The sequence below is a fragment of the Sebastes umbrosus genome, chromosome 1 (genome assembly GCF_015220745.1).
Source record: "Sebastes umbrosus isolate fSebUmb1 chromosome 1, fSebUmb1.pri, whole genome shotgun sequence".
In the NCBI taxonomy this organism is placed as follows: domain Eukaryota; kingdom Metazoa; phylum Chordata; class Actinopteri; order Perciformes; family Sebastidae; genus Sebastes; species Sebastes umbrosus.
In genome coordinates this window covers 31,643,591-31,670,444 of record NC_051269.1, presented here as the reverse complement: position 1 = coordinate 31,670,444, position 26,854 = coordinate 31,643,591, and the positions used below count along the sequence as shown (strand labels likewise).

Here is a 26,854-nt window from a genome sequence, read left to right as displayed (position 1 = left end):
AATGCTCCTTCATTCCCTGTTCTCCTCTTCACCCTCTGCCCTGGGAACCACAGAGGCAGGTGATCCTTCGATCAGGTCTCCAGCTGGACCCCCTGGGTGGGCCTGCCCTAATTTGGCCTCACCAGCCTCTGGTTCGGACACAGTCCTCCCCAGCCTCCACTTCCCTGCATCCTCCTCCTCCACATTCAGCCACAACCATACCTTCCCTGTCACTGTCCATCCCGGCTGCAGACGTCCAGCTACGCTTCACCACAGGTGAGGGACGCTTTTTTTTTTATCAGGAAAATGTGAAAAGAAGCCATGAATTACAATTCACATATGACTGGATCATGAAATACTGAAGAAGGAAAATGAGGCTTAGATGTGTGTTTGCATTTGTGTGTGTGTGTGTGTGTGTGTGTCTAGGTCTGGTTTATGATGCTCAGATGCAGAAGCACCAGTGTACCTGTGGGGACAACAGCCGCCACCCTGAGCATGCTGGGAGGGTCCAGAGCATCTGGTCCAGACTGCATGAAAGGGGTCTCAGGAGCCAGTGTGAGGTATGACACACACATACTAGCAGATCCATAACCCCAAAGTCAGTATTATATGCTTGCAGTATATATATATATACATATATATATATATTTGTGTCTCTGTGTGTGTATGTAGCGTATCCGCAGCAGGAAGGCCACTCTAGAAGAGCTGCAGTCGGTCCATTCAGAGAAACACGTGCTTCTGTTCGGCACCAACCCGCTCAACCGCCTCAAGCTGGACAATCGCAAGTTGGCTGGTAATATACTAATGAAAAACTAATAATAATACTGTAATAATATGATGATGATAATGATAAGAATATAAACATCCATGACAGTTGAATGACAGAAAAAAATCTTCTGCAGGAATCTTATCTCAACGGATTTTTGTGATGTTGCCATGCGGAGGAGTTGGGGTGAGTTGCACACACACAGGCACACACACCGTAAACCCCTTAAAAACACAAGTCATGTGGGAATCTTTCCACTTATCTAATTGCGTACAGCAAACATTACATGGCTGATTAGGCCTCATTACACAATTAAACTAATAATACTACAAATTGCTAATGCTATTGTTTTTGGCTAAGATACTTTTGAAACCCAATCAGAAATCAGAGGCTGTACAAAGGTGAGATGTGGAAGAGAGAGAGAGAAGAAGAAGGGAAGAAAGAGGGTACACATTGAGACTGGAGGGGTGCGTGCCAATGAAACTGGATTTTATTTAGAGGGAATGGGTAATGGCAAACAGGGAGTACAGAAGAATACATTGTGAAGGTAGTAGAACATAACAGTTGCCTATGAGAGAAGGAACAATGAAGAGGATATGAAAGAACCTAAAGACGTTTTTTGTTATCTGATGTGGCGAAACAGATAAAAATGCACATGAGAAATTGTTGTGAAGCACAATGAGAAGAGAGGAGGCAGATAAGAGAGAAGGAGAGGAGAGGAGGTAGGAGAAGAAGAAGGGGGCTGGGTGTTAGTTGATAAGACGACTGATCTGCCTGGATTTCCGGACCTTGGCTGCTCTGGTGAAGAGGGGTGATTGGAACAAGATGGCAACGTCTGCGATAAAAGAAATTCCTCTGATTTCATTGTTCCACCGCGGCACACCACCAATGTGCGTTTTGAAACATGGAGTAATGTTGAAACACAAGACGGGGTTTACAGAGAGAAGAGATGCAACAAAGAGAAAGTGGATGTTGGGAAAAAAAGAAGTCTCTCAGCAATTGTTAGTATCACAGAAGTTAAAGGCCCACCGTCGCTCGTTTAAAAACAAAAATATGTAATACACTACAAGAATACACAGCACTATAAGATGTCATTTATTATTTCAAAATAAAGGAAGTGCAGTCAAAATTCAACTTCAATAATCAACTATTTATTGGCCGACAGCAGCTGGACTAAAGGAAATGTGGTAAACTTGCTGACTGGTGATTTCCAGTGGGACTGTCAGGTAAAATTCTGCAAACTGGTCTGACTGGATTTCAGTAAATCTTGTTGAATCAGTCGAGTCTGAGTCCAGTTTTGATGAGTCTGAAACTTAATTGTAAAAATAAATAAATAAAAAGAAGTCTTTTTTTAATTATGTCTTCTATTAACATCTGTGGCTGACTTTTGAACTGACTTGACGCATCTCATCACTTTTGTACCGACAGGTGGACATCGATACAGTCTGGAATGAACTTCACACATCAGTAGCCTCCCGTATTGCTGCAGGATGTGTCACAGACCTGGCACTGAAGGTGGCACAAGGGGAGCTGAAGGTGTGTCTTTGTTGCAAAATACCATATCAGCAAATACTGTGTGTTTTCTCAGGAATTTCAGAGCTGCCTTGTAACAGGCTGTGGAGTAAACAACCATTATATACATGACAGTGTAGCTTTAGTAACTCCCCTGCTGTAGATCGCTGATGTCTGCGATGAACAGAGCTTAGAGATGTGAACTGTGGTGGTTGACCCCTGAGAGCTGAAAGGTGTTAAAGATTTTTGCTTTCCTCTCACAGAATGGCTTTGCAGTGGTGAGGCCTCCGGGACACCATGCAAACCACTCCTCCCCGCTGTAAGTACAGCAACACACATACACACACATACACACACACGCTCACACACACACATACCAGGAGCCAGGAGGTCTCTACAAAGTGTTTCAAAGGATTTATTACAGATCAGCTACACTAGAGCAAGAGAGAGAGAGAGAGAGAGAGCCTATGTCTCTCTGTCTTAATGTGTGTGTGTGTGTGTGTGCGTGTGTGTGTGTGTGTGTGTGTGTGTGTGTGTTTGTGTGATGTGTGCTACCTGACTGATGCCCGAGGCAATCTACCTCCTCCGCTCAGTTTCTTTTAAACTTTCAAGACACAGAGCACAGCACCTCAAAAGAAACTGTGCGTGTGTGTGTGTGTGTGTGTGTGTGTGTGTGTGTGTGTGTGTGTGTGTGTATTCGTGTGCATGGATTTGTGTCAGTCTTTGATAGGAGGCATTAGCCGAGTAACCACATTCAGCTGGGACTGTGCGTGTGTGCTCAGCAGTGCTTGTCACTGGTTATTTATGGGATGATAATGACTTTTCTTGATGAGCAGATTTAGATAGCATATATGATATACCGTCCACACACACACACACACACAACAGCACTCACAGTTTACGACCCGTGCTGACGCAGCCACTTCCAACATTCCTCCATTGTTTTTCATACATCAACACTTTTTTTTTCGCATACCTTTACTGTAGACAGCGAGTGTTGGGGGAACTGCTGCGCCAAGTTGTGAGTTCATTTTCTCTGAAATCATTTCACACGTCCCGCCAGCAATTCACTCTGTTATCATTTGGAATGTGGAGTGAATTTTACGATAAGCTGGGGTTTTCTGTTTGTCGCAAAATGTGTGGGTTCTGCATTTCTCGGGAGATTTTAGACTCAGCACAATGTTCTAATGTGAAAAGCCATTTTTTAGTTTGTCAGCACGGGGAAGATGAAATACAAAACAACTTGAAATGAAACATCCTCATTTCTCCAATATTTGCAGTTAATGTTTGCCTGGCAGGAGCTTCCCTCTACGACTTGCACATTAGTCAGTGCTGTGATTGTCCCAACCTGGACTGAATAGCCACCACATGACGCCACATAACTGGAGACATGTCTTTTAGACGAGGCTCCTAAGGTCCATATGGTGATTCTGTGATATTAATTTGCTGAAGATGTCCTAATAAAAACATGTGGCCGCCTCTCTTCCTGTCTGTTCGTCCACAGGGGCTTCTGTTTCTTCAACTCTGTGGCCATCGCCGCCAAGCAGCTCCAACACAAACTCAACGTCAGCAAGATCCTCATCGTGGACTGGGTGAGGAGGACCCACCGCATTGACCATCATCACTGGTCCACACACATGCACTGGCACACAAATGTATCGTGGGCACAAACAAGGTCCCAGAAGCAGAGCAGCCCTCTACAGTAGCGCTTGTATTTATCATTTATTTAATTAAGGCACTGTCATCTCTGGTCTCCATGTGAGATCTGAACTGTCACGTACTGTATGCTTAGAGTAGACACAGAGTCATATCAACACACAACCACACACACATGTGCAGATATTGATACACAGCCAGGTGGTCGTCTCTGTTCACCATGTGTGTGTACTGTATATGAGCCTGTACCATGTCTTTTGCACACTGTGCTCTCTGACTAATTACTGCATCAAACATGAATTACTACCTGCTTCATCAAAAAGCTTCAAAGATTGAAACACATTTGCCATTGACAGGGAAATGCCTTGCAGCTTTTACAGACCCTGCTCTGCATTTTGGGTCATATGTTTTATGTTTATTTCAGACGATAGAAGTTCTCTTTTGTGATTTGTGATCGTTTAAATTGTTTTGAAAAAAATCCATCAAGGTTTTAATTATGTGTGAAATACCTGCTTCGGTCCTCTGCAACTTCCTAACCTGTCATCCAATCATTGTCCAGGATGTTCACCATGGCAACGGCACCCAGGAAGCCTTCTATAACGACCCGAGCGTGCTGTACATCTCCCTGCATCGCTATGACGATGGCAACTTCTTTCCCGGTAGTGGACATCCCAGTGAGGTCGGTCGGCTTCCTCAGCAGTGTTGTGTTTTTCTGCTTTGTTTGCGTTGTCATGGTGTCAGCTGGTTGTTTGTGTGTGTTTGCGTGTACCTAGATTCTTCTGAACACAACAGAAACAACACATGAGAAACATTTCTACGTTACAACGCAGGTTCTCCATGTATAGTAGATGATCTGAGCAGAGAATACATAATCCATAATAATACGACCCATGTGAAGATAGATATGTTGGCATATACATATTTGTAATTATGTGATTCCAGTGGGACATTAGGGAGCTCAAGAGCCTTGTGTTGAGCATATACTTGTCAAAACGGGAAGAATGATTGTAACAATAAATCCCGGAATAATCTACATGATTTAAAGACCCAATTATAACGTCAATTTGGTCATGATGACGGATCAGAGTCTGCACTACACAGGGAAAAAATGGGACAGGTTAGAATGGATATGTTATCTTTCAGTGTACAGGGGTTTAGGGTTAAAAGATCTTTCCTACGATTGGGTTTCAGAGCTGTCACGGTTACATCAAACATATTTTACTTATACCACTAAGCAATATGATCCTAATTTTAGCTGCTTACAAGATAAATCTGAACACAAAGTGCTTGTCTTCGAGTTTAGTCTGAAAATGTCTTTTCAACGTCATTTAGAATGTATGTTGTAGTTTTAGTGTTTTTCCAGCTTAACGTAAATATGTCCGCTGTCATTCTTGTAACGTTTAGACTTATTCAACATGGAATTTCCAAATGCTGCAAATGTGTTTATCCAGTGAACTCGCCATATCACACTTGTGTATCTGCCGTAGGTTTCTTTCCCTAGCTCTAGTTTATCTATGAAACTTCAGGGCTTTGGATGTAAGAGCTTCACAACAGGATGTGTACAGTCAAATTGCATGCCTATGTTTGCATACAGGAAATTGAGATGCCTATGAATTCTGCCTGCGGTCTCACCAGAAACCAAGTGTGATGACTATCCGCAGTCAGATGAATTGACCCCAACCCACGGTGGCATTCGCAACCCATTCAATCCCCCACATCCCCTCCTCTTACTCTCCCATCCTCCCCCACAATAATGAGGATAAAATAGTCAATGTTTTCCCATAAAATCCCCCGATGAGGGACGGTACATAAAACGCTCTGCTGGCTTGGATGTGGCTTTGCCTTAAGTGGCCCCTCAACCTCTGTTGAGCTGTGTGGTAAACCTCTGGAGTCTCGCTGTCCCCCGTGTAGGTATATAACCCACCATGGGGTAGGGGTGTGATGTCATAGCCATAACACAGAGTGCCGAGTACCACACAGAAACCAGCGACGGCCTAATCCAGTCCAGCAACTCTTGAAACATGAAAGAGAGAAAGAGGACAGAGGAGTGCAAGAGACTTGGCACAATAGCAGGAATTGTGTCTGTGTGTGTGTTTGCGACTCTGTGTGTGTTTCCGTGTGCACATGCGCATGCATGCGGGTACATTACCAGTTGGCAAAGGACAGGAGGCCTCATGTGTTTTTAGTTTGCCCTGTGAACATCCCGTCCACTGAGAGAAGAATGGAGACAGACGCTCTGCGATGCTCATCAGCATTCTTTCAAACATCCTCTCACACCCATACACACACATTTATACACACACACACAAAGGAAATTACCACGCCTTGCTGCCAAGAGTATGTCAATCAACCTCCTCATCCTGCCCTCAAACTGACACATTGACTGATGGTGAAGGGCTTTGAGAGCAGCTAAATGGCTGCTAGCAGAACTACAAAGAGAAAGGCAGGAATCTTTAAACCTTCTTTCCAAGACCCGCGCCTCAGTTCACTCTCTGCCCCAAATATGTGAGGTCAAACTAAGAGAACCTCCGTCGACTCTGGCTGGCATTTTGGGAGTACACGTCAATCTCAATACAGCTAATAAAAACCCCAAAAAATCATTTACAGTATGTCATAAAACGTAAATGAGTAGTGTTGAGTAGTTCACTGTGTTTTATTTGACTTGTCATATATACTAAACCCACTAAATGTCTATATACAGAACACATAGTATACAGTCATTCCAGTTACATACATGTGATATATTTTCAATATATTAATACAACATTTTTACGAGATCAGGCAGCAATTTTCCAAATGTGAAATATTTCCCAGTATAGCTATAACGTAAAGCTTGGGAATCATAAACGGGTGTAGCTGTGTTGTGGCTCAGAGTGATTTATAAGGCCATTTGACAAATTGTATCAAAATCAAAATGGAGGGACAGAGGTGTTGAATTAATAGCCATCCGTCCTTCATTTAGGAATCATAATCACTCCCTGGTGTTGCCTTGAAGGATCTCAGTCGCTTTTTCCTCGTGTGGTGCAATGCAAGGTTTTGCAACAGCCGTGCTTATTTTCTGAACATTTGACACAAATCTGTCATCGTCACGCAGTTTCTCAACTTTCCCTGGGACTCATTAACTTTCATGACATTCACGGAGACTCTTTCTCACTCTTAGTCTCACCCTCTCTCTCTCGCTCTCTCTTTTTTTCCCTCCATCCAGGTGGGTGCAGGTGCAGGCGAGGGCTTCAATGTGAACGTAGGATGGACAGGGGGTTTGAACCCTCCCATGGGTGACGCCGAGTACCTGGCTGCATTCAGGTAAAGAATGACCTCAACCTGTCCCTATTAGCCACAGCATACTTCTTTTCATACTGTAGTACTCTGCAATTTATAATCTAAACTTAAAGGTACTCTATTTGATATTCAGAGCATTTATACCTGAGCAGAGAAAAATCGTCTCCCTCTGTGTGTGTTGTAATCCAAGCTTTTATCTGCTTGATTGATATCGCCGGGCCGGCTGCGCGTGCTTTTAGTGCATGTTCGTGCATATGAGCGTGCCCCACTGGCTAACTCACTGCCTGCACTGCTCTCATACAGCAGTTACAGCTGATAACGCCATCCCGACCATGGATGTATTAACTGGATACAGCGTTGGAGGCGGGCTCACTTTCATTCCTATGAAAGTTGCTCAGTGGCGCATGAAGACAAAATGGCTCGACTGCCGAGTGATAAAGTGCCCGGATCTTCCGGTGATCTTCCGCATCCATTGGGCCCATAGAGCTGGCGTAATAGCGTTTCCTTTAACTCCACATCCAGCCTCAGTTTGGGGCTCATTCATGGAGGAAGGAAAATGACTCTGGATCCGGCTGTTAGTACATTTTACAACTTTTAGGACCAAATGGTTTAAATAAGGGATATTCAAGTGTTCGAACTGGGAAGTTGATTTACCTCAAAAAGAGTTATATGCTGATTTACAGACGTCTCTCTCTCCCAATGTAAGTCTATGGGAAAAAGTATTTTCGGGCCCAATGGCATCACATGATGGACACGAAAGTTGTAATTCCACCATTTGGCCACTACGAAAATTTGCTTCAAATCCCAGCGCTCTTCCTGGAGGATTGGAACCGACCAGCGACGCCGTTGCGGAAGCGTAGCGTCCATCCTACGGTCCCCCCCCCCCGGTTAACACTGTTAGCTCTGTCAGCACTTTTGCCATAGTTTTCACTCTTAGCGCTGTTAGCACCTTTAGCTACGAGCCGCTGGCTCAGCCGTCGCCATGTTGAGAGCCGTGCGGAGGCATTAGAAATGCTCCTTTAAAGGTCCATACTGGTGTTTCTGCATGTTCAAGCCCATTTCCTACAAATTAGATATGCTTGCATACATTACGGTCTGTTGACCATTTACAAAAGCATAACATGGTTTTCATTTTGGTGAGTATGTTTCCCCACCTTCTAGGCTGTTCTGAGTTTCAGTTTGTGACACTGCTGTCAGTTCCATAATTGTCAAGGTCGTTATTCACATCACCTCAGGTATGCCGTCAGTGAAGTACTGTGATGTTGGTAGGCTAGTTTAGTTAATAAAAACACCAGATACACAATGATAGAAAACAGCCAGGTCAAGAAAAGGCAGAAAACATATTCAAGAGGAACAGGAAAGTGTGTTTTTTTTTGCCAATTAGAATGACAAGTGTGTGCAGCAGGAGGACAAACAACAAGCCATCATTGTTCTCCTGGTTGAAGATCACAGGAATGCAACACCTGTGAGACATACTTTTGAGTGTATTATTATGCAATTATACTGTAATGTTGGATCTCGTTCACCGCAGATGGATTACCTCTGGTATCTCAAGCAGATTTCATATCTGAGTCCTGATTTCCTCTGAAAAATGGTCTGCAGTAATCAACGTTTACGGTTTTTGCAGTGATATAAGCCACAACTTTCCGTTTATTATTGAGCTGGAAACAAAACCATACACGGATGTGTCGGTGAAACTAACCTTTGCTCTCACCGCAGTTTTCATTTCATTCAAGCTATATTTTCCTGAATGAATATACTTTGGTTCTGCTCTACACTGTAACAAACTCTGTCAGCAACACTGGCTTGCCACCAGATGATTAAACATTATGTGAGCTCCACACAGTTCTGCATGCTGCAGACTCAGTGGGTGGGCCCCTCGTCAAAGGAAAGATGCTAATGAGCTAACCCATACTGGTAAAAATCCATAGAGCCAATAGGCAGGCTCGGAAACACTAAGTCCAGTGTTTACTGGAGCTCTACATGCTAATTAAGAAACAACTGCTCTTTTCCTGAGCAGGCGTCTGGTTTTGGTATTTTTCATCCAGTTTGGGAAATGGCAAGTGTTTTCATGTGTAAAACTTCCTCAGTTAACCACAATGTAGTACTGTACCCTATTGTGCATTAGAAACTTTACCCTGTATCAACGCTCTGTGGAGAAGGAGCGTCCTGGTGGTCCGGTGGTTTGAGGCACATACCATATAGCTGTGATGTCCGGGGTGCATATCCGGGCTTAAGACCTTTGTCATGATAGGGAACAACCCCATGTTTTACTGCTTGTGTCAACTCTCTAATTAAGGCAACAAATTCCTCAATAAAAGTAAAATGTCATTGGACTTGGAAAACTGTAGCAAGACAAAAATGTATGAAACAGCACAGGAGGGATTTCTGTAAAAAGAAAAAACAGTGGATTTTGTTTGCCACCACCTTTCTCTGGACTAACTGGTGCAAATAAATGCATAACACGCTATGCAGACAAAATTTAACGCATCATGAATTCATGTTTATGCAATTAAGTATCTAGTCCGGTGCCAGTTCTGTAATTCAATTTGAATACATGATTTAGACGACGGGATGTTCCAGACTCTGTGTGTTTCACTTAGGGATGGAACAGAAAAACTAGCGGTTGTTGATGATGTGTGTCTCTGTTTTTGGGCGTGTGTGCTAGTGACAGGGGAAATATTGTGGTCGAGAGTGGCGGTGGGACTCCAGTACAATCAAGAGAAAGCTCAGCTGCGTTGAGATTAAGTGTCATGACATAGTGTGTGTGTATGTGTGGAGGATTACTAAGGTGGTCAGAATTTAAGGTCAGCGTAATCACCGGTAGCACCGCACACATAACGTCCTGTTTCAAAGGTAAAGCATATATATTTTGGCCCGTGCATTGCATGTATGTGTGCGTGCACATATTTTTCATGTGCATTTCTAGGTGGCTACTGACGAATGACAAACTATGAAAGAGAGGAGAGCAGAAGAGAGGAGAAGAAGTGGGGGGTGCATTGTTAGGGAATCCAAAGGCGGCGTAATTAGGCCCAATGGATCCCAGATGGCTGGCTGTCAGTGACGTGAGAAGAGGGACGAGCTCCTAATAGGAACCAGACGCACACAAACGCCTTTGAACTGCCGCTGAGAGAGAGCGAGAGAGAGAGAATGAGAGAGAGAGAATCAAACGCGGCATGGGCCGTGCGCTCTTGCTAAATAACTGGCAGCGGGAGACGAGAGGAAGTGAGGAGGAGAGCATAGAGGCGAGGAAAGTGGTCTCCCCTGAGTGGAGCATACAGTATGTGGGCGTCTCAGTCCAGATATGTCAAGGGTCTCATTTTTATCTACTTGTGTCACTTGCAAAAACAGAATCTTTTAAGTGTTTGCCACCTGCCCAAATTTGCTTTTTTTTTGTTTAAAATAAAAAAAACTTTATATATCCGGGAAAGGTTTGCAGAGCGCTCATGCTCCTTTTTTTCCAGCGGTGCTCTGCTTCACATTTAAACAGTTGCACACATTCACACCTGGCTGGGAGCTACCCCACCTTCTAGTGTTGGCCACTTACCAGGAGCGGATCGAGAACAGAGATCAAGCGCTTGGAACATGGCCTCCGATAATTTATCTTTCACCATTTTCAAATGGACGGAGTTTACAATGAAGTAAATGTTTGCAGTTAACAATCCAGGAAAAAAGTGTTCCAGTCGCAAATCAATCACCGAAACTATGCAGTGATTTGACTTTGATGGGTTTTTTTTAAACTTTACAGGCAACTTAAAATTCAATTTATTAAAATAACTAATCTGAATCAGTCTATTCTGATGTTAAATCCCTCAGTGACTTCCTCTCCCACATTATTATATTTTATACACCGTTCCAAGTTCTCATTTTTTCACAAACTAAGAACACCTGTTGAAAACATGATTTCTTAAATGTGCTATCTAATTTCAGCGAGGCCACAGGGCTTGAATGAATGTAACATAAGATGCAGAATTTTTGTTCACAGCATGTTGTTTCTTCTCTTCCTCTACAGAGCCGTGGTGATGCCCATCGCCCACGAGTTTTCCCCTGATGTGGTGCTGGTGTCCGCTGGCTTTGATGCTGTCGAAGGACATTTGTCATCGCTGGGAGGCTACAAGGTCACAGCCAAGTGTAAGCCTCAATCAGCTCCTCATTCACATACAGCACACAGTCACATTAACATGCTCTTACTCACAGACATGGATATGAATCAGTGTTAACATCACACAGAGTGCAGTCTGAAATCCATCTTACTTAGTTATATACTGTATTTCTATAATGATTTATCTGGTGTTGGTGAAGGTGAGTCATTGACCTCTACCTCATATGAACCTGCTTTTGTTTTCTTTTTATTCTTACCTCTGTTTAGAGCAGGGGTGCCCAAACTTTTTACCTTGGAGGGCCAAAACTGGAACTTAATGGTGGGCAACGGGCCAAAAGCAAACACCTATTGTATTGTATTTTTAAGATGCAAAATAGTACTCGGATTCCAAGTTCCCCTAATTGAATATTCGTTTAGCTTTTACATAGTTAACCCCTTAAAATCCACCTGCTGAATACGAGTGGGCTCATTTCCAGTCATACCCAATTTATGCAATTCCAAGACTGTTTAGGGACCTCAGTATGCAGAAATACTACATTTTTAGAGTAAGCGAAAATAACACATTTGTACTGCATTAAAAAAACTGCATGTTTTTGCCCCAAACTGCATGTGATTATCATAAAGTGGGCATGTCTGTAAAGGGGAGACTCGTGGGTACCCATAGAACCCATTTACATTCACATATCTTGAGGTCAGAGGTCAAGGGACCTCTTTGAAAATGGCCGTGCCACTTTTTCCTCGCCAAAATTTAGCCTAAATTTGGAGCGTTATTTAGCCCCCCTCCCGACCTGACATAGTTGGTACCAATGGATTCCTTAGGGTTTTCTAGTTTCATATGATACCAGTATCTTCACTCGTATCTCTGCAGGCCCCGCTTTGGGCAGCCCCGGTTTAGAGTTTTAGAGGTCTAGAAGTGTTGATGTGAGACATTAGCATCAGGTGAGAAGCACTGTGTAATGCACATGATCAAAACAATCCAAAACTTCCTGTTTTGGAAGTGCAATTTCGGAGAGAAGTGAAAGTTTGTTTGTGCACTGATTCGAGAAAATCTTTGTTTTCGGGAACTACTTTTTATTTTTAGATAAAATGTAGATCCGTAAATGATGAGCACAGGGACAAATCCCTGACCCGTCATTATCTAACTCAACCTCTCTTCCAGGTTTTGGCTTCCTGACCCGTCAGCTGATGTCACTGGCCGGGGGTCGGGTTGTCCTGGCTCTGGAGGGGGGACATGACCTCAAGGCCATCTGCGACGCCTCTGAAGCCTGCGTCAGCGCCTTGCTGGGCATGGAGGTGAGTACAGTACATGTGTGTGTTTCTGTAGAGATATACAGTACGTTCCATCCTCTAACCACTCGCTCTGTTGTGTCCCAGGTGGAGCCTCTGTCCCAGTCCGTGTTGGACCAGAAACCTTGTGAAAATGCTGTCAAGTCACTGCAGAGAGTCATCCAGGTCCAGGGTGAGAACTAACACCTCAACACAACCTGTAGCATCCGGAGCCCTCAGCAGCACGTCATTCAGAGGGTTTACAGCACTTTGGAAAATATATACATTACATTACATACACATTTCAGAGTTTTTTCTGTTGTGATGAGTCTTGGGTGCATCAACAAAGAAATCAGCCACATGTTGACACACACTTTTTTTATCCTGGAGGCCAATGGCGCAAAAAAATAAGAAATGTACTAAAACATTTGAACTAATTTGTCCTACATGTTTCCAGTTTTGAAAGCCTGCCGCTCACCTGCAAAGCTCAGCGTTGTTACCGACCCGCTACCCGCAAATTATCACTAAATCAGTTCCAGACCTGAGCCGGCCTGAAACCTTAATACTGTGTAAGACTCATAGCCTGACCAGTAGGCTTATTAAATATGCTCTGAGCTGGCTGCTGGGCAGTATATGATAAAACTGTAGAGTGCATAACAAGGAACTAAATAAATAATAATAAATAAATGATAAAACATGTTACACCTGCAGATTGTGCATGCAGGCAGAAACGCCCTCCACGTTTTCCGTAAATTATTTTCACTTGTGTTTCCACCTGAGCGGACCAACTCGATGGCACAGTTACACACTGATACCGCCCCAAAACCAAAACCAGGCGTAATGTTAGACACAGCTGGCACAGCGTGGACACCTTCATTAATTATTTTAATCTTCCGGCAGGACACTGGGATTTAATTTTTAATGGACTTTGTGTGTGGTGAGCTGTTGTGAAATATTCACAGTTTTTGTATGTTGGTGTTATTTGTAGAATAGCAGCAGACTATCAAATCTCCAAACCCAGTGTTTTATTATTTTGTCTCGAAATTTAAGGACTGTTTAAAGGTGTGTAGGTGTGTAGGATTTAGATTGCAACCAACTGAGTACCCCTCCGCTCAATCCTCCCTTCTAAGACTTCGGTAACGTGAGCCAACGAGTGCAAAACCGTGGTAACGTTGTTCACCTCGCTCAGAGGCCATCATTACCATAATAACCCTACCTTAGGAGCAACGGAAATCAGACGGCGGCTGGCGGTACCACGGTTTTACACTCCGCGGGTCACGTTTCCGCAGTTTCACAAGCGTGTCAGAGAACTACATTGGCCTTCAGGTAACGTGAAAACACGAAAGGCTCTCTCTAGTGCCACTGTTTGGTTTGTCCATTCTGGGCTACTGTAGAAACATGGCGGAGCAACATGGCGGACTCCGTGAAGAGGACCCGCTCCCTATGTAGATATAAAGGACTCATTATAAGCTAACGAAAACACAACAATTCTTAGTTTCAGGTGATTATACACTAATTAATAGTATATTCCTTTTCTGCCAATAGATCCTTCGAAATGCTACAAACTGTTCTTTTACGGACACAGAGGCATAAAGTAGTTTTTCTAGATAATATGGAGAGGAGGAGCAGAACCGCGTTCAGAATGTATTATTTTGCCGATATGAACCGTACAGTTTGCAGAATTACTGCAGCAACACCAGCTGCGTTTTCACTGTCAGTCACATTTTCTGTGTTGCTCCTCACCTTTCAATTCTTAAATAAGAAAATAATTTTCACAATCTAGATGAATGGAAACATTTTATTTTGATGTCTTTGGCCGTCCGTGGTGTTAATTAGGGGCTCAGTGATTTCTAGTATTTCGCACATCGGTGCTGATCCTTTATTCTTTTAGTAGTTCTACTAGTTGTTTGCAAGTGTTGGAAGCACTTACAAAACAAGTGTGTTTAATCTTCATCTGCTGTTTCAATTCTCCCTTTAAAGTTGTTGCCATCTTTCTTTGTTTAACCTTTCTCCTTCACTCTCACCTCCATCATCTGTCTCAGTTGCCTTTACTTTCTCACTGACTCTCTCCAAGATCAGTCATAAGCTGCTTTGGTTAATGTCACATACTTTTATTAGAAAGTCACAATAAATGTGAGGTGTAAATGTAAATACATTACTATCAACTGATTTTATTTTCCTAGGTGTTGGCTGAAGTACATACTTTTATTTGAAGATGAGATCAAAGAAATACACCTGCTACTGTTGCACCTGATAATAGTCATACCACCATGTTCACCGCCTTATGTACATGGGAGGATTTCAAGTCGAGTCAATTTTTATCAATATATCACGAAATGACACAGAGCTCAAGAAGAGCAACAGAGGAGGTCTGGTACGATTACAATTACCAGGATTTAGCAGGCAACATTTCAGGGTCGTCCAAAGAAACTTTTAAAATTTTGTCTTGGAAATGAAAACGTCTGCTTTGCAACTTTGCTACTGCTTCTATCATTTTATTTTAACATTTTCAGTTTGATGAAAAATTATAATTAATTCTGTCAATTTAGAGGAACATTTTTAAATTCTCAATCCACCGTTCAGCATCTTTTTTTTTTATTTCCATGCTCTATAACTTCGGTCTCTATATTTCTCCACTTAGCACTCTCCTCCCTCCGTCTCCTCATCCCTCCTGCTCTCTGACCACCTCTCCTCCTTTACATCCCTGTCTCCCATCCCTCCCTCCAGCCGTCCCACACACAGACAGACACACACACACACACACACACGGCCGCCCTGGCTCCAATTATCTTCAAACACTTCTCTGGCACACGACCTTCGCAACATCCCCTCCTGATTGCACACAAATGTTATCCCAACCAAATTAGATTAATTAAAAATATTTGCAAAGCCACAAGAATGTTAAGCCCATAATTTAGGCCCGGGGTGAAATATATGTGAGTTGCATGCGCGGCCAGAACACACACACGCTCTCATAGACGAACACATTTGCAAACACTGATTGATTTTACTTCCACTGTGTGTCACAGGACTCGAAACCTGGAGACCCTGAGAGAACAGATTGAGTTTGAGTTTATATTTGTGAAATTATCAACATGGATATTTAGACCGGGGGCTGTTTATACGACAGTCAGTGCTTACATTCAGATCAAACAGCTACAACTGGTGGATCAAACACCAAGTACTGCTTTTTAATAATGCAGTGCAGGCACTTTCCCTCAAGGAACCATGAATGAAAACAACAGTGGAATACTGAGGTCATTAATCGTCCTCTCTTCCCCCTCCTCTCCCTCTTTTTCATCTTCTTGCATCCTGCAGGTGAGTACTGGCAGAGCGTAAAGGATTCGGCCGCCACCGTGGATCTGTCCTACCTGCAGGCGCAGAGACGGCGGCTGAGACGAGACTCGGACAGCGAGGCCGTCATCGCCATCGCCTCGCTGTCGATGGGAGCTGTCGCTTCTGACAAGTAGGGACGACGTCATATTTAAAGGGATAGTTTGGATGTTTTGAAGTGGGGTTACATGAGGTACTTATCCATAGTCAGTGTATTACCTACAGTAGATGCCGGCGAGCAAAGCGTAATGGTCGGCACGGGGGCAAAGCAATGTACTGTTCTGGACGGGGGCAGCGGCAAAATATATTTTCGCCACCTAAAAGGATGGATCACCAAAAGAAACAATATTAGTTTAGTGTACGCTACATTTAGAGTATTAGAGCATAGATGAAGTGGTGAAAATATTCTAAATGTTGCGTACACTATAAACAGGTGTGCCTTTATTTTAGGTGGCTAAAATAAGTTTTTCTGCCGCCCCCGTCCACAGCAGTACGTTACTTTGCTCCCGTGCGGTAACTCCTGTCTGCTTCTCCAAACTGGGGTCATGCCAACTATCATCTACTGTAGGTAAAACACTGACTATGGATAAGTACCTCATACAACCGCACATTAAAACACCCGAACTCTCCCTTTAACATCTTCTGCTTTAGCACCATTACAATACGGAACTTTCATGTATTATAAAAATCTTTCTCTCTCGTTCATTCAGTGAACAGCCAGAAAAACTGACAGAGAAAGATGATTCCCTCTGAGGAAAGAGTCTCCTGACAGCTGCCTTTGACCAAGTCTCTATGGAAACACACACACACACACACACACGCACACACACACACACACAGAGAGCTATGCATTTGGACCATCACTGGAAGCAGATGTCCTCCTCAGTTCGACCACTGTATTCACTCCTCCACCTGCGTAACTACTGGCTCCAGTCTGACCACTCTGATGATTCAAACACACACTGAACATTCACCTGGGCAACATTCAATGCTCTCATGACGCCTCTACAGGCTTCTCCTGAAGGGGACATCGGCCTCTGAACGGAGAAAAAAGTTGAAAAGAAAGACAACCAGAGGCGAATTAATGAAGGATCTTCACTCTCTTGTAGCAACATAACGTAGCAGGAACACACACTTGACGAAGCACAGCTCTCCGCGACTTTAAATTCACCTTGTAAACGACTCCCACAAGAGCTGCGAGAGAGACCGTTGTAACCTTGAAGGCGGGGTCAAAGGTCACCCTGGGCTCACTGAAGCCAATCACTCCAAGCGGGGAAGGAGTCGTCCCCGCAGGACGTGCCGGTGAAGGAGAGCAGACACATCCTCCGCGTCCCACGATGATGATGTCATTTGTCTGAAGGTGACAAAGATCCAATGAAGGAAAAAAGATCAGGAGCTTCTGATCGTTTTGCACTGCACCGCTCCGTAATGTGAACTGGACAAGATGGAGGAAGACGCGGCCATGTTGACAATCAAACATCTTGTTTGTTCATGTTTTTTTAGTTTATTTGAATATTCATTCATTTGACCTTTGGCACACATTTTTGTGAATGTGAGCAGGAGTTTTTTTAAGAATCCAGTAAGAGTGAAGCTACAGATGCATGTGTTTCATATTGTTTTGTATGTCCACATATTTTCTTAAATCGTTTTTTCTTTCATAGCCTGTCGGGCGAGCATATGCGGCGAGAGTCTGCAGTTATTGTTATGGCTCCCCGGCAGATAAAAGAAGACACCGCAGCCTTTGATGAAGTGCGTCTTAAAAGTGTCGACATGCTGTAGTTTGCATCGGTGGCATTAGTCACAATGAAGAGCTAATACCTCCAGTCGTTGGAGCATCAATATCAGGGGAGGAAGAGATTCTTTACACGTCAGCAAAGACACAAATCGCCCATGATGCCTCAGTGCAGCTTGACCACTCAGAAATGATTGTATATGTGACGATGCAGATCACATTTTGGGTGAGACTTAATGACAATCCCACGATTAAAGTGCACTTACGTTGCCCTCAGGACGAGAAGATCAGAACGACTTAAAATCTGAGCTCGGACCAGTGTTTCTACCTGTGGACGTACATTCCTGCTGTACTTTGTAAATTCATTGCAAACTCTTTCATAATAAGGACAAACTGACCTTCGTTCGTCATTGACGTAGCAGCGTTCTGTTTACTCTCTGCCGCGGGGACGTTTGGCTCCCCGGACCAAACAGCGACGTTTTAGCAGCAATAATACTGAGATAGTTGAATATCCACACAGTGCAATTGGACACAGGTTAAGCGAAACCAAAGTTTATGAGAACAATGTGCCGTCGCTGGACTGGCATGGCTTAAAGAACTTCAAAGACTTTGAAGAGTTTGTGAATGTTTCTTTTTTTTTTTTTTTTTATCCAAACAGTCGAACAGCACCAAAAGCACAGGACGGATATATAAACAAATTTCTCCAAAGAAAAAAAACTATTTATACATTCAGATTCCGTGTCTTTGAAGTGCTCTTTGCATGTCTAACACAATTATGACGGTGCTATGGATTATTCTTTTTTAAGTTTGCCTTTTTCTTTCTTTCTTTCTTTACGTTGTGTACGCAACTCAAAATGAAATCGAATCTTTAATGTAATGAAAATGTGAAAACAAGCTCCTTATCATGTAGGACAGTCCGAGTGTTTACGAGAACATTCACGACAGTGACCTGACATATCTAATGTCTTATCTTTTGTCTTATGCAAATGACTTATTTTTGTATTTGATCTCAAAAATGAACCCTGTGTGTACTTAGAGACCAAATTGTCAGCCTGTGTGCCTTGAATGCTGACCGACCTGTGTGAAGGTAGCCTTAACTAACTGGATCTTAATGAAAACTGCAGGCAAAGTCCAGTTTTCTCTTAACTGACTCTCTGACTAGTTTCTGTACAGTGTACATATTGACTTTGTGTTGTTTTTTTGTCTGCCTTTGTCTTTTCTACTATTTTTGTTTCCAGAAAAAAAAATCCTTAATAAAGGTAAATTATATACATTTGAATAAGATTGTTTATTTCTAATGGCATGCTCATTTTAACTTAAATATTGCATCATTTTATTTTAGCAAATTCACTTCTTCCTCTCATATCTGAATAAATGTCCGACACGTAATGCGCTATTCCTTTTGATTACCAAAATATTACACTTGTATACAGCATCAAGAAAACTTTTATTGTCCACAGGAGCTGACACAATAAAGATATCAAAAGCAAAATGCAAAACAATACAAAAGAAACAAACAGTAATTAGACTATCAAATGAATCCTCTACTTTATGGCTGGAATCACTTCTTCATCACTTTGGGCGCTTTTTTTTTTTTTTTTACAAGAAACCTTCTGCTTTGACTTTATTATTCAGTGAAAACGCTCGCAGCAGGTTTGCAAAGATATTTCTTACAGTAAAGCGGCAGGAAAAAAGACACGCAGATTGTCTTGCATTTTTAAAAAAATACAACTTTCTGCGACGCTCACTAATAACAGAAAAGCTGAAGTGGAAATCAACAGAAGTGGCTGAACTCTGATCAGTGGTTTAAGACATTTTTCCCATGGGCATTTTTCATTAAGTGTAATAATGCATGAGCAGAGTTAAAGTCATACAGTGTGCACACACCAAATTCACAAACAGATATAAAATACACAGAAAGCTATCCAGTTCCTACAGCACAACACAAGAGTAGAAGATCTGCATCAGATTCCTCGTGCTCCTCTTTTTCCCACAAGACGGGGCTTCGAGAGCCAGAGCGATTAGCTTATTAGCATTTTAGCTGTAAACATTCATTGGCTGTGACCGCCCTCTAACCATCACTGTGCCATTATCATTAGTCATCTTAATGTCTGTCTGGCAGTGAGTCATCCGATGCGAAGAGTCGGCTGGATGATGGTTATCACGGTGTTACCCAAAGGCACTCGAACCAGCAGCCATTTTGTTTCATTGTCAACGCAGGCCAGCTGTTTGTTTGTTTTTTTCCTTGTTTTCTTCATTCAAAATGTTCAGCGCTCGACTCTCAAGCAGCGTTTCAGAAACGCAGTCAGAGTCGAGCTGCAGGAATACATCTCAGTGTCATGAGTCGAGTCCAGAAAAAGAGAAAAAGAAAGATTAAAAAAAATGGGGGATTTTCTGGTGAGGCAGGAACACATTTTCTTCTTTGAGTGAATTTTCCATTTGTCGGTTTTCTGCAGAGAAAAAAACACAGAGACGAGTCAACGTTAAAAAACACTTTTTAAAGATAAGAAGACATTTCATTACTCGTGTGACATATTTGTGCAAAAACAAAAAAATGGAGCTCCACTGAAAGTCTTTTGCGTTGAGGTTATAAATCGTGTGTACAAACAAACAAACACTTCTGTTTAGTGGAAAGTGGAAAAATCCCTACAGCTCCTTTAACTTCTCCTCTCTTGTTTTAACAAGCAAACATTTCATCTGGAGCGCTCTCAGCTCACCCTAATTACAGTGTTGCTTTCCATGCTTCAAGAAAGACACACACAGAGAGAAGAAGAAGAAGAAGAAGAAGAAGAAGTCAGTAAGAGTTAGACGTATTTTTGTGGGCGTCACATGACTCTCATTACGCCATAAAAGCGTGAATGTGTAAATTGAAAGCTTTTCTTTGTCATGTAATGTGACAAAGTGCAGGGCGACCTCTAATCTGCTGTTTGCTTTTGAAGCTCACATTTATCCGTCTGGTTTTACAAAGAGATACTACTGACAATATTTAAAGTTGCAATCCTTATGATTTTCATGAAATCAGATTCCACGTTTGATGCTAATCGTGGTCGTCATTTTTTTTTTGCAGTTGCCATTCAATTAATGTACATTTATTTATCACCTCTCTATATTGTAGTTTTTAGTGTTAGTGGCGGAGTCCGCCACCTTTGCACTGGATTTAGACACGAGAGATTCACAGGAAACACTTGTTAAAGAAAACACATTTAAAGGTGGTTTTGGGGAGCATTTTTATTTCTTTTTGTATTTATTGACACTTTTATTTTAAATCGCACATAACGCATTCTGTTTCTGTGAATTATGCGTGTAATTGTTTGACAGATCCTGATGCATTTTGGACCCCAGTTATGTGGCGTAATGTTGCCTACGTGTCAAACCAGAAGTCATTCCTCCATCTACCCCTGCAGCTGTCTGAGCAAGGCGCATACAAATGCACAAGCACATATGCATGTAGCAGTCAAATGCACACACACTAAAACACACACACAACCCTCCCACCTGCGCTCGGCTCACAGTTTGGGTCTCTAAAAATAAAAATGACTATCAGAAGCCGCAACTTCTGGATGAGACTTTTAAAACGCAGATGAGCCGCAAAGGACTTTACATCTGGTCTCAGATCAGTCCGGAGTGAAAGCCAGAGATTTAATATGCACAGCAGAGCATCCAACAGCTGGTCAGTCCAAACTCTAAAACACACACACACACACACACACACATGGACGCAGCAGAGCCAGGGGTTCCGGTAGAGGAAAGAGCAGTGACAGGCGTTTTGATTATAGTATAAACAGAAGTATTGTTTTTTTTTCCAACTCAAACAGAACAATACTCTCATTCTGAGAGTCTCATCGTGAGCCAGACACCCACACGTCCTAAAATCATGCTCATCAAAATGTACAAAACTGTACAAAACTGTACAAAATGCTGTGCGTTCATGTTCGTGTTCGTGTATGTGTTTGCTGTATGTAGCAAATGAATCGCACATTTTTTTTATCTGTTCAAAATGTACCTTAAAGGGAGATTTTCAAGTATCTGATACTTTTATCAACATGGGAGTAGGCAAATATGCTGCTTTATGCAAATGTATGTATATATCTATTATTGAAAATTAATTAACAACACAAAACAATGACAAATATTGTCCAGAAACCCTCACAGGTACTGCATTTAGCATAAAACAATATGCTCAAATCATAACATGGCAACCTCAAGCCCAACAGCTGTCAGTGTGTCAGTGTGCTGACTTGACTATGACTTGCCCCAAACTGCATGTGATTATCATAAAGTGGGCATGACTGTAAAGGGGAGACTCATGGGTACCCATAGAACCCATTTTCATTCACATATCTTGAGGTCAGAGGTCAAGGGACCCCTTTGAGAATGTCCATGCCAGTTGTTGTATTTAACCTCGTTCCACAAGCTAGTATAACATGGTTTGTACCAATAGATTTCTTATGTTTTCTAGTTTCATATGATGCCAGTATCTTCACTCTAGCTTCAAAACTGAGCCCTTTACAACCTAAAACATGCATTAATGCATTAAAGAAATTAGTAGTGTAAAAACAAATTTGCGTTAACAAGTTATTATTACTTTAACTTTGACAGCCCTAATACTTTTTCGTGAAGTATACAGATGGTGTAAACCCTGGTTAAACCAATGATCTGGTTATTTTCTTAGTAAAAAAACTATGTTGAGTGGACAAAATATACAGGAAACAACTTTTATAATTATCTGCAATCCAATGCATCGACATGAATCACAGCTTCAAATCACTTCCCATGCAACATTATGTGTCCCAATTATTTTGTCCACCCCTTACATATCATCTACCATAGAGGAGATGACTTTTTAAACTTTCAGAAAAACTTAAAAAAGAGGCTTAAACTTTAATATTTTGATGACATTCTTGATATTTTTGACGTTCTGTGGATATTCACATATAAGAATGAAACACATGTCATTTAATGCATGTATACACACTGTTTTAAATGACACACACACACAGATGCATGCATGCAAACTCTGTCTCTGTTGTTTCTCTTCCTAAACCTCCTCATCTTTCCTAAACTTAGACATTCAGGCCTTGAATCTCCAGCACTTTTTGCGGCGGCCCCTGCAGAGCTGATGATAACAGGCAGAGCAGGCAAAGTGGTGGGTCATCATAACTACCGCGCTGCGTTCAAGGACGCTCCGCTACCACGTGAAAGGGGCCTTGGCATTCCACTGAGTGCAGCCCTCGACGTCTGCTGCTGCTGCTGCTGAGGCCACTGGAGGTTTAATAATAACGCTGAGTGGAACACCTGCAGTGTGCACATGGCCGGCGGCTGCATGTGTGTGTGTGTGTGTCTGGACAGTGTAATGTGTTGTATGTAGCCTGTGTAGTGGTACCTGCAGGACTGATTCCTGCACAGTGTGTAACTGTGTGAGTGTGTTTGAAAAACTGTCATCTAGCTGTTGTCATCTGCATCTCGTCACATTTCTGCCCCCATTTAGTGCTTATCTTCTATGTTGTCATTTTATTTTGAAGGACTTCCTGGCTGCCTTTTTTTTTCCCAGAAATGAAACTGTAAGTCTCATAAAACTAAAAGGTTGTGAGATAAAATCACCGAAACAACATCTGCAAGTGTATTCCTGTTTACTAATCTGCAGATGTGTTCACATAAACACACACACACACACACACACACACACACACACACACACACACACACTGCACAGGTAATTAAAGCTCACTACAAACACACACACATGTACATGCGCTGACACACACACACACACACACAGGCCCGTGTGCCTGACCCTAACCCTGCTACACACACCTTCCTAATACCTCACAACTGTTTCCAATCTAAAGGTTCCTGCTTGTCTGGGCCCCGGCGGGGCCTGATTGCACGATACAAGATCCTGAGGAGAGAGGGCAAGGCTGCAGGGGAGAGAGAGAGAGAGAGAAAGAGAGAGAGAGAGAGAGAGAGAGAGAGAGAGAGATGTGCCTCCACTTATTTCTCCCCACTCTCCCTTTCTTTCTTTCTTGCTCTCTTTCTTTCTTTCTTTCCCTCCTTTCATGCTGTACCTGTGCAGGAATCTGGTGTCTGTTAAACCGGTTGAAAAAAAGCAGACCCTGTGTGAAGTCGATCCGACAGATTCTGGAGGAAAACATTTGTCTTAAATACATCAGAGGTCTGTCAAACACAGGAGAGTTTAGATTACGGTGATGATAACGTGCTGTTCGTTCACTCTAGTCAATAAAGTAAAAACAACCAAAGTGCTTCAAAATCTTGGATATGTTTTACCTAAATTATTGTGTTATTTTTAATGTTATCTGTTGTGGACTTCAAGAGAGGTTTGTTCATACACTGGATGTGTTTGGACAGCATTTATAGACATTTATTTAAATTCTTTTCCTGAGCATTTTGATACTTTATCTGATTTTAAAATGATTATATGCATTTGTTTATAATTTGTTTATTTTTTTATAATTTCACGTGAAGCATATTGTATTGCAATCTTACATCAAAGATTCAGTACAAGCAATTTATTACATGTAAATTAGATCTGTGTTTGTTTTTGCTATATTTTTTTTAAATTACTTTTATAACAGGAAATATTTCTTGACATTGACATCTTTTATGCAAGAGTTGCACCCAAAATGGCAAAAATAATTTGCACAGAACAAACACTTTGATGACTTACTTTATGTTATCTGAGCTACGTAACATTTATTAACGAAATCAGTTTTATGTTACGACAAACATCTAAATGTCAGCCAATAATTAACAGCCTATTACTCTTTACAAAAAACGTAAAACAAAACAAAACATAACAAGAATAAAATAAGTTTAGCAGTTTTAGGGATCAGTGATCTTTTTTTGTAAAAACTGATGATTATGGATGCAGTTAAAGTTTGAACTAAACATTAAAACATCAGAATTAAATACCATAATTTGTATCATAATATAACTGACATGTTTTTCCAAAATGTTATTGTTAAACCTTGGAGAACAATTTTTGTATCTTTGTATTAAAAGAATTAAAAAATAAACAAAGTTTATTTCCTATTTATAAACCTGAATGCAAAGTTAAACAAACTAATAATCTAATAAGTATAGGCCTAAACAGAGGCCCACTCAGCTCATGTTGATGTGTTGTAATTTAGTCATTTGCACAGTTTATGATTCTATTGAGATTTTATATTAATTTATAAATACGTCAGTTTATGCACAGTTATAAATGTGCTTTAAAGAACAACTTTGCTTTAAGCTGTTTAGTCTGAAGATATTTGTGATCGAGCCTTTTCACAATATGCTGCATGTCTCACAATTATTTATAAAATTCAAAGTTTTATCTTTGCATTTATTTGAACAGGATATTTTAAGCACAGATTTTTTATTCCTGGACGTGTATTTTGTTTGTGACATGCATTTGCGGTATTTATTTGTTGAGCTGCAAATAATGTCCTAAAACACTCATTTTGAACATGGACAGAATCACCAGGACATGTGTGCTGATGACATGGTGAATACTGAAGTGTGGAGAGGAGTGTACACATGTGCATGTTGTATGTTTTCTGCATGCTGACTGTGTAAGTGTGTGTTTGTATATTTTGTCCATACCTGAAGGGGCTGCAGTGGAGCGTCTTGTTGCACTGGACTAAACTGAGGGACAGACAAGGGAGAGCAGTGGAGACATTGGAAGGGGGACATGCAAAGATCCAACTCTGGATGTTAATACTGGTGTAGAGATGGAGGGAAACCAGTATGGAGCAGGAATGTATGCAAAGGTTTGAGATGAAGAGGTTAAGATCAGACCAGAGGGGGAAGAATTCAGAGGGTCAGAGGTCAGGAAACGGGTGCAAACACAGACACAGGCGGTGGGGTGGAGATGTGGACACGAGAGGGTTTTAGGAGAGAATGGGGTCCTAGTGGCTGGCGGACATGGCCCAGGCCCCCTCCATCCTCCACACGGAGAAGGCGTAGCTCAGTCTTTCATGGGCCAGGTAGTTGCAGCTGGCCAGCTTGGCGTCCATCTCGTCGCTCTGCAGCACCTGGTAGAGGAAGTCGATGTAACGCGAGGCCAGCTTCAGGATCTGGATCTTGCTCAGCTTGTCTGAAGGTAGCGTGGGGATGATTTTGCGTAGAGAGGAGAAGGCGTCGTTCAGGGACTGAGTGCGTTGACGCTCCCGCACGTTGGCGATGACCCGCTGAGAGTGGAGGTCCTCGAAGGGCTGGTCCAGCCGGGGTCCCAGCGACGTCGGGGCCAACGACACCACCGTCGTGGGGCTCTTCTTCACCTTCTTCGGCCCGGTCGGCAGCAGGCTGTTGGGGCTGCCCGTGCTGCTCTCCTCCGCCTGGCCGAGGCTATCCTTCTTAGGGAAAGGGGAACGCTTTCGGTTTCCTCCTTGGAGGTTCTTCTTCGATCCTCTCTCCAGTTCCTCTTCGCTGGCCCCCAGACCTCCTTCGGGGGAGTTGGTGCAGGACACCTCTTCTCTCATTGTACTGTCCACAAACAACCTTTCAGCCTCCACTGCAAAGACGTGCTGCGATGCTCCTTTTCTGACAAGCTCGTGCAACAAAAGTCTTCTCTCTCGTTAAAAGAAAGTCACGGCTTCTGAAGCTCCATCGGGTTGCACGTCGCTCTGGCTCTCCTGTTTCCTGGTCACCTTGTTAAATTTCTCACTTTCACATTCCCCCTCTCAACCTGGCAGACAGAACAACAACAAACCATCTGACAGGCAGGTCCACCTCCGCCTCTTTTATACCCAAACACTAACTCGGGGCCTGCGGGCAGTTCTCTTTGGCTGAGCGGACTTCCAGAGGGCGTGGTCCGGCAAGATCCAGGCAGAGAAGCAGGAAGTTGTGCGTTAGCGGGGCGGGCGGTGGAGGAAGGGGGTAAGTGGACCTCTCAGCCAATAAGAAGCGCTGTGTCTAATGTTGCAGGGATGTCTGAAGCTTTATGGGTTCCAGATTTTGGGCTGGAGCATCAGTCCGCATGCACCCTCGTGTCTGCATTCTCGTTCGTCAACTCATTATTAGGACAGAAATAAATGTTTTATTTCTTACAGTCATCAGTGTGATATTATTATATTATGAACACACATTCTCAAAAGCTTTTTTTTCTACAACATAAAAGACATAAATCATGTGCACTGATGTAAAAGTTCTTCATTTTTTTTCTTTAAAATGAGTGAGAGTTCACACTAACATGGTTTTTATCACGCTGATAACCAGGCGCTATAAA

General features: G+C 42.4%; 2 protein-coding genes across 4 annotated transcripts in view; one reads left to right on the top strand and one right to left on the bottom strand.

The window, feature by feature from the left end:
• LOC119484712 (histone deacetylase 7-like) overlaps positions 1-18,898 on the top strand; it is a 55,231-nt gene extending 36,333 nt beyond the window's left edge. For all 3 annotated transcript variants that reach the window (XM_037763759.1, XM_037763749.1, XM_037763767.1), the window contains exons 12-25: positions 54-255; positions 406-539; positions 652-772; positions 882-931; positions 2,174-2,281; positions 2,521-2,576; positions 3,762-3,849; positions 4,473-4,592; positions 7,119-7,216; positions 11,205-11,323; positions 12,454-12,587; positions 12,669-12,753; positions 15,879-16,026; positions 16,604-18,898. In XM_037763759.1, coding sequence (XP_037619687.1) covers positions 54-255; positions 406-539; positions 652-772; positions 882-931; positions 2,174-2,281; positions 2,521-2,576; positions 3,762-3,849; positions 4,473-4,592; positions 7,119-7,216; positions 11,205-11,323; positions 12,454-12,587; positions 12,669-12,753; positions 15,879-16,026; positions 16,604-16,646 — 1,506 coding nt within the window. In that variant the 3' untranslated portion in view covers positions 16,647-18,898. The remainder of the gene's footprint in view (positions 1-53; positions 256-405; positions 540-651; positions 773-881; positions 932-2,173; positions 2,282-2,520; positions 2,577-3,761; positions 3,850-4,472; positions 4,593-7,118; positions 7,217-11,204; positions 11,324-12,453; positions 12,588-12,668; positions 12,754-15,878; positions 16,027-16,603) is intronic.
• Positions 18,899-19,053: 155 nt separating this feature from the next.
• Positions 19,054-26,368, bottom strand: LOC119484794 (twist-related protein 2-like). The gene is made up of 2 exons (XM_037763875.1): positions 25,231-26,368; positions 19,054-20,075 (listed from the first exon to the last, which is right to left on the bottom strand). Exon 1 carries the CDS (start codon positions 26,106-26,108, stop codon positions 25,536-25,538), a length of 573 nt encoding a protein of 190 aa, XP_037619803.1. The 5' UTR covers positions 26,109-26,368; the 3' UTR covers positions 19,054-20,075; positions 25,231-25,535.
• Positions 26,369-26,854: the final 486 nt, after the last annotated feature.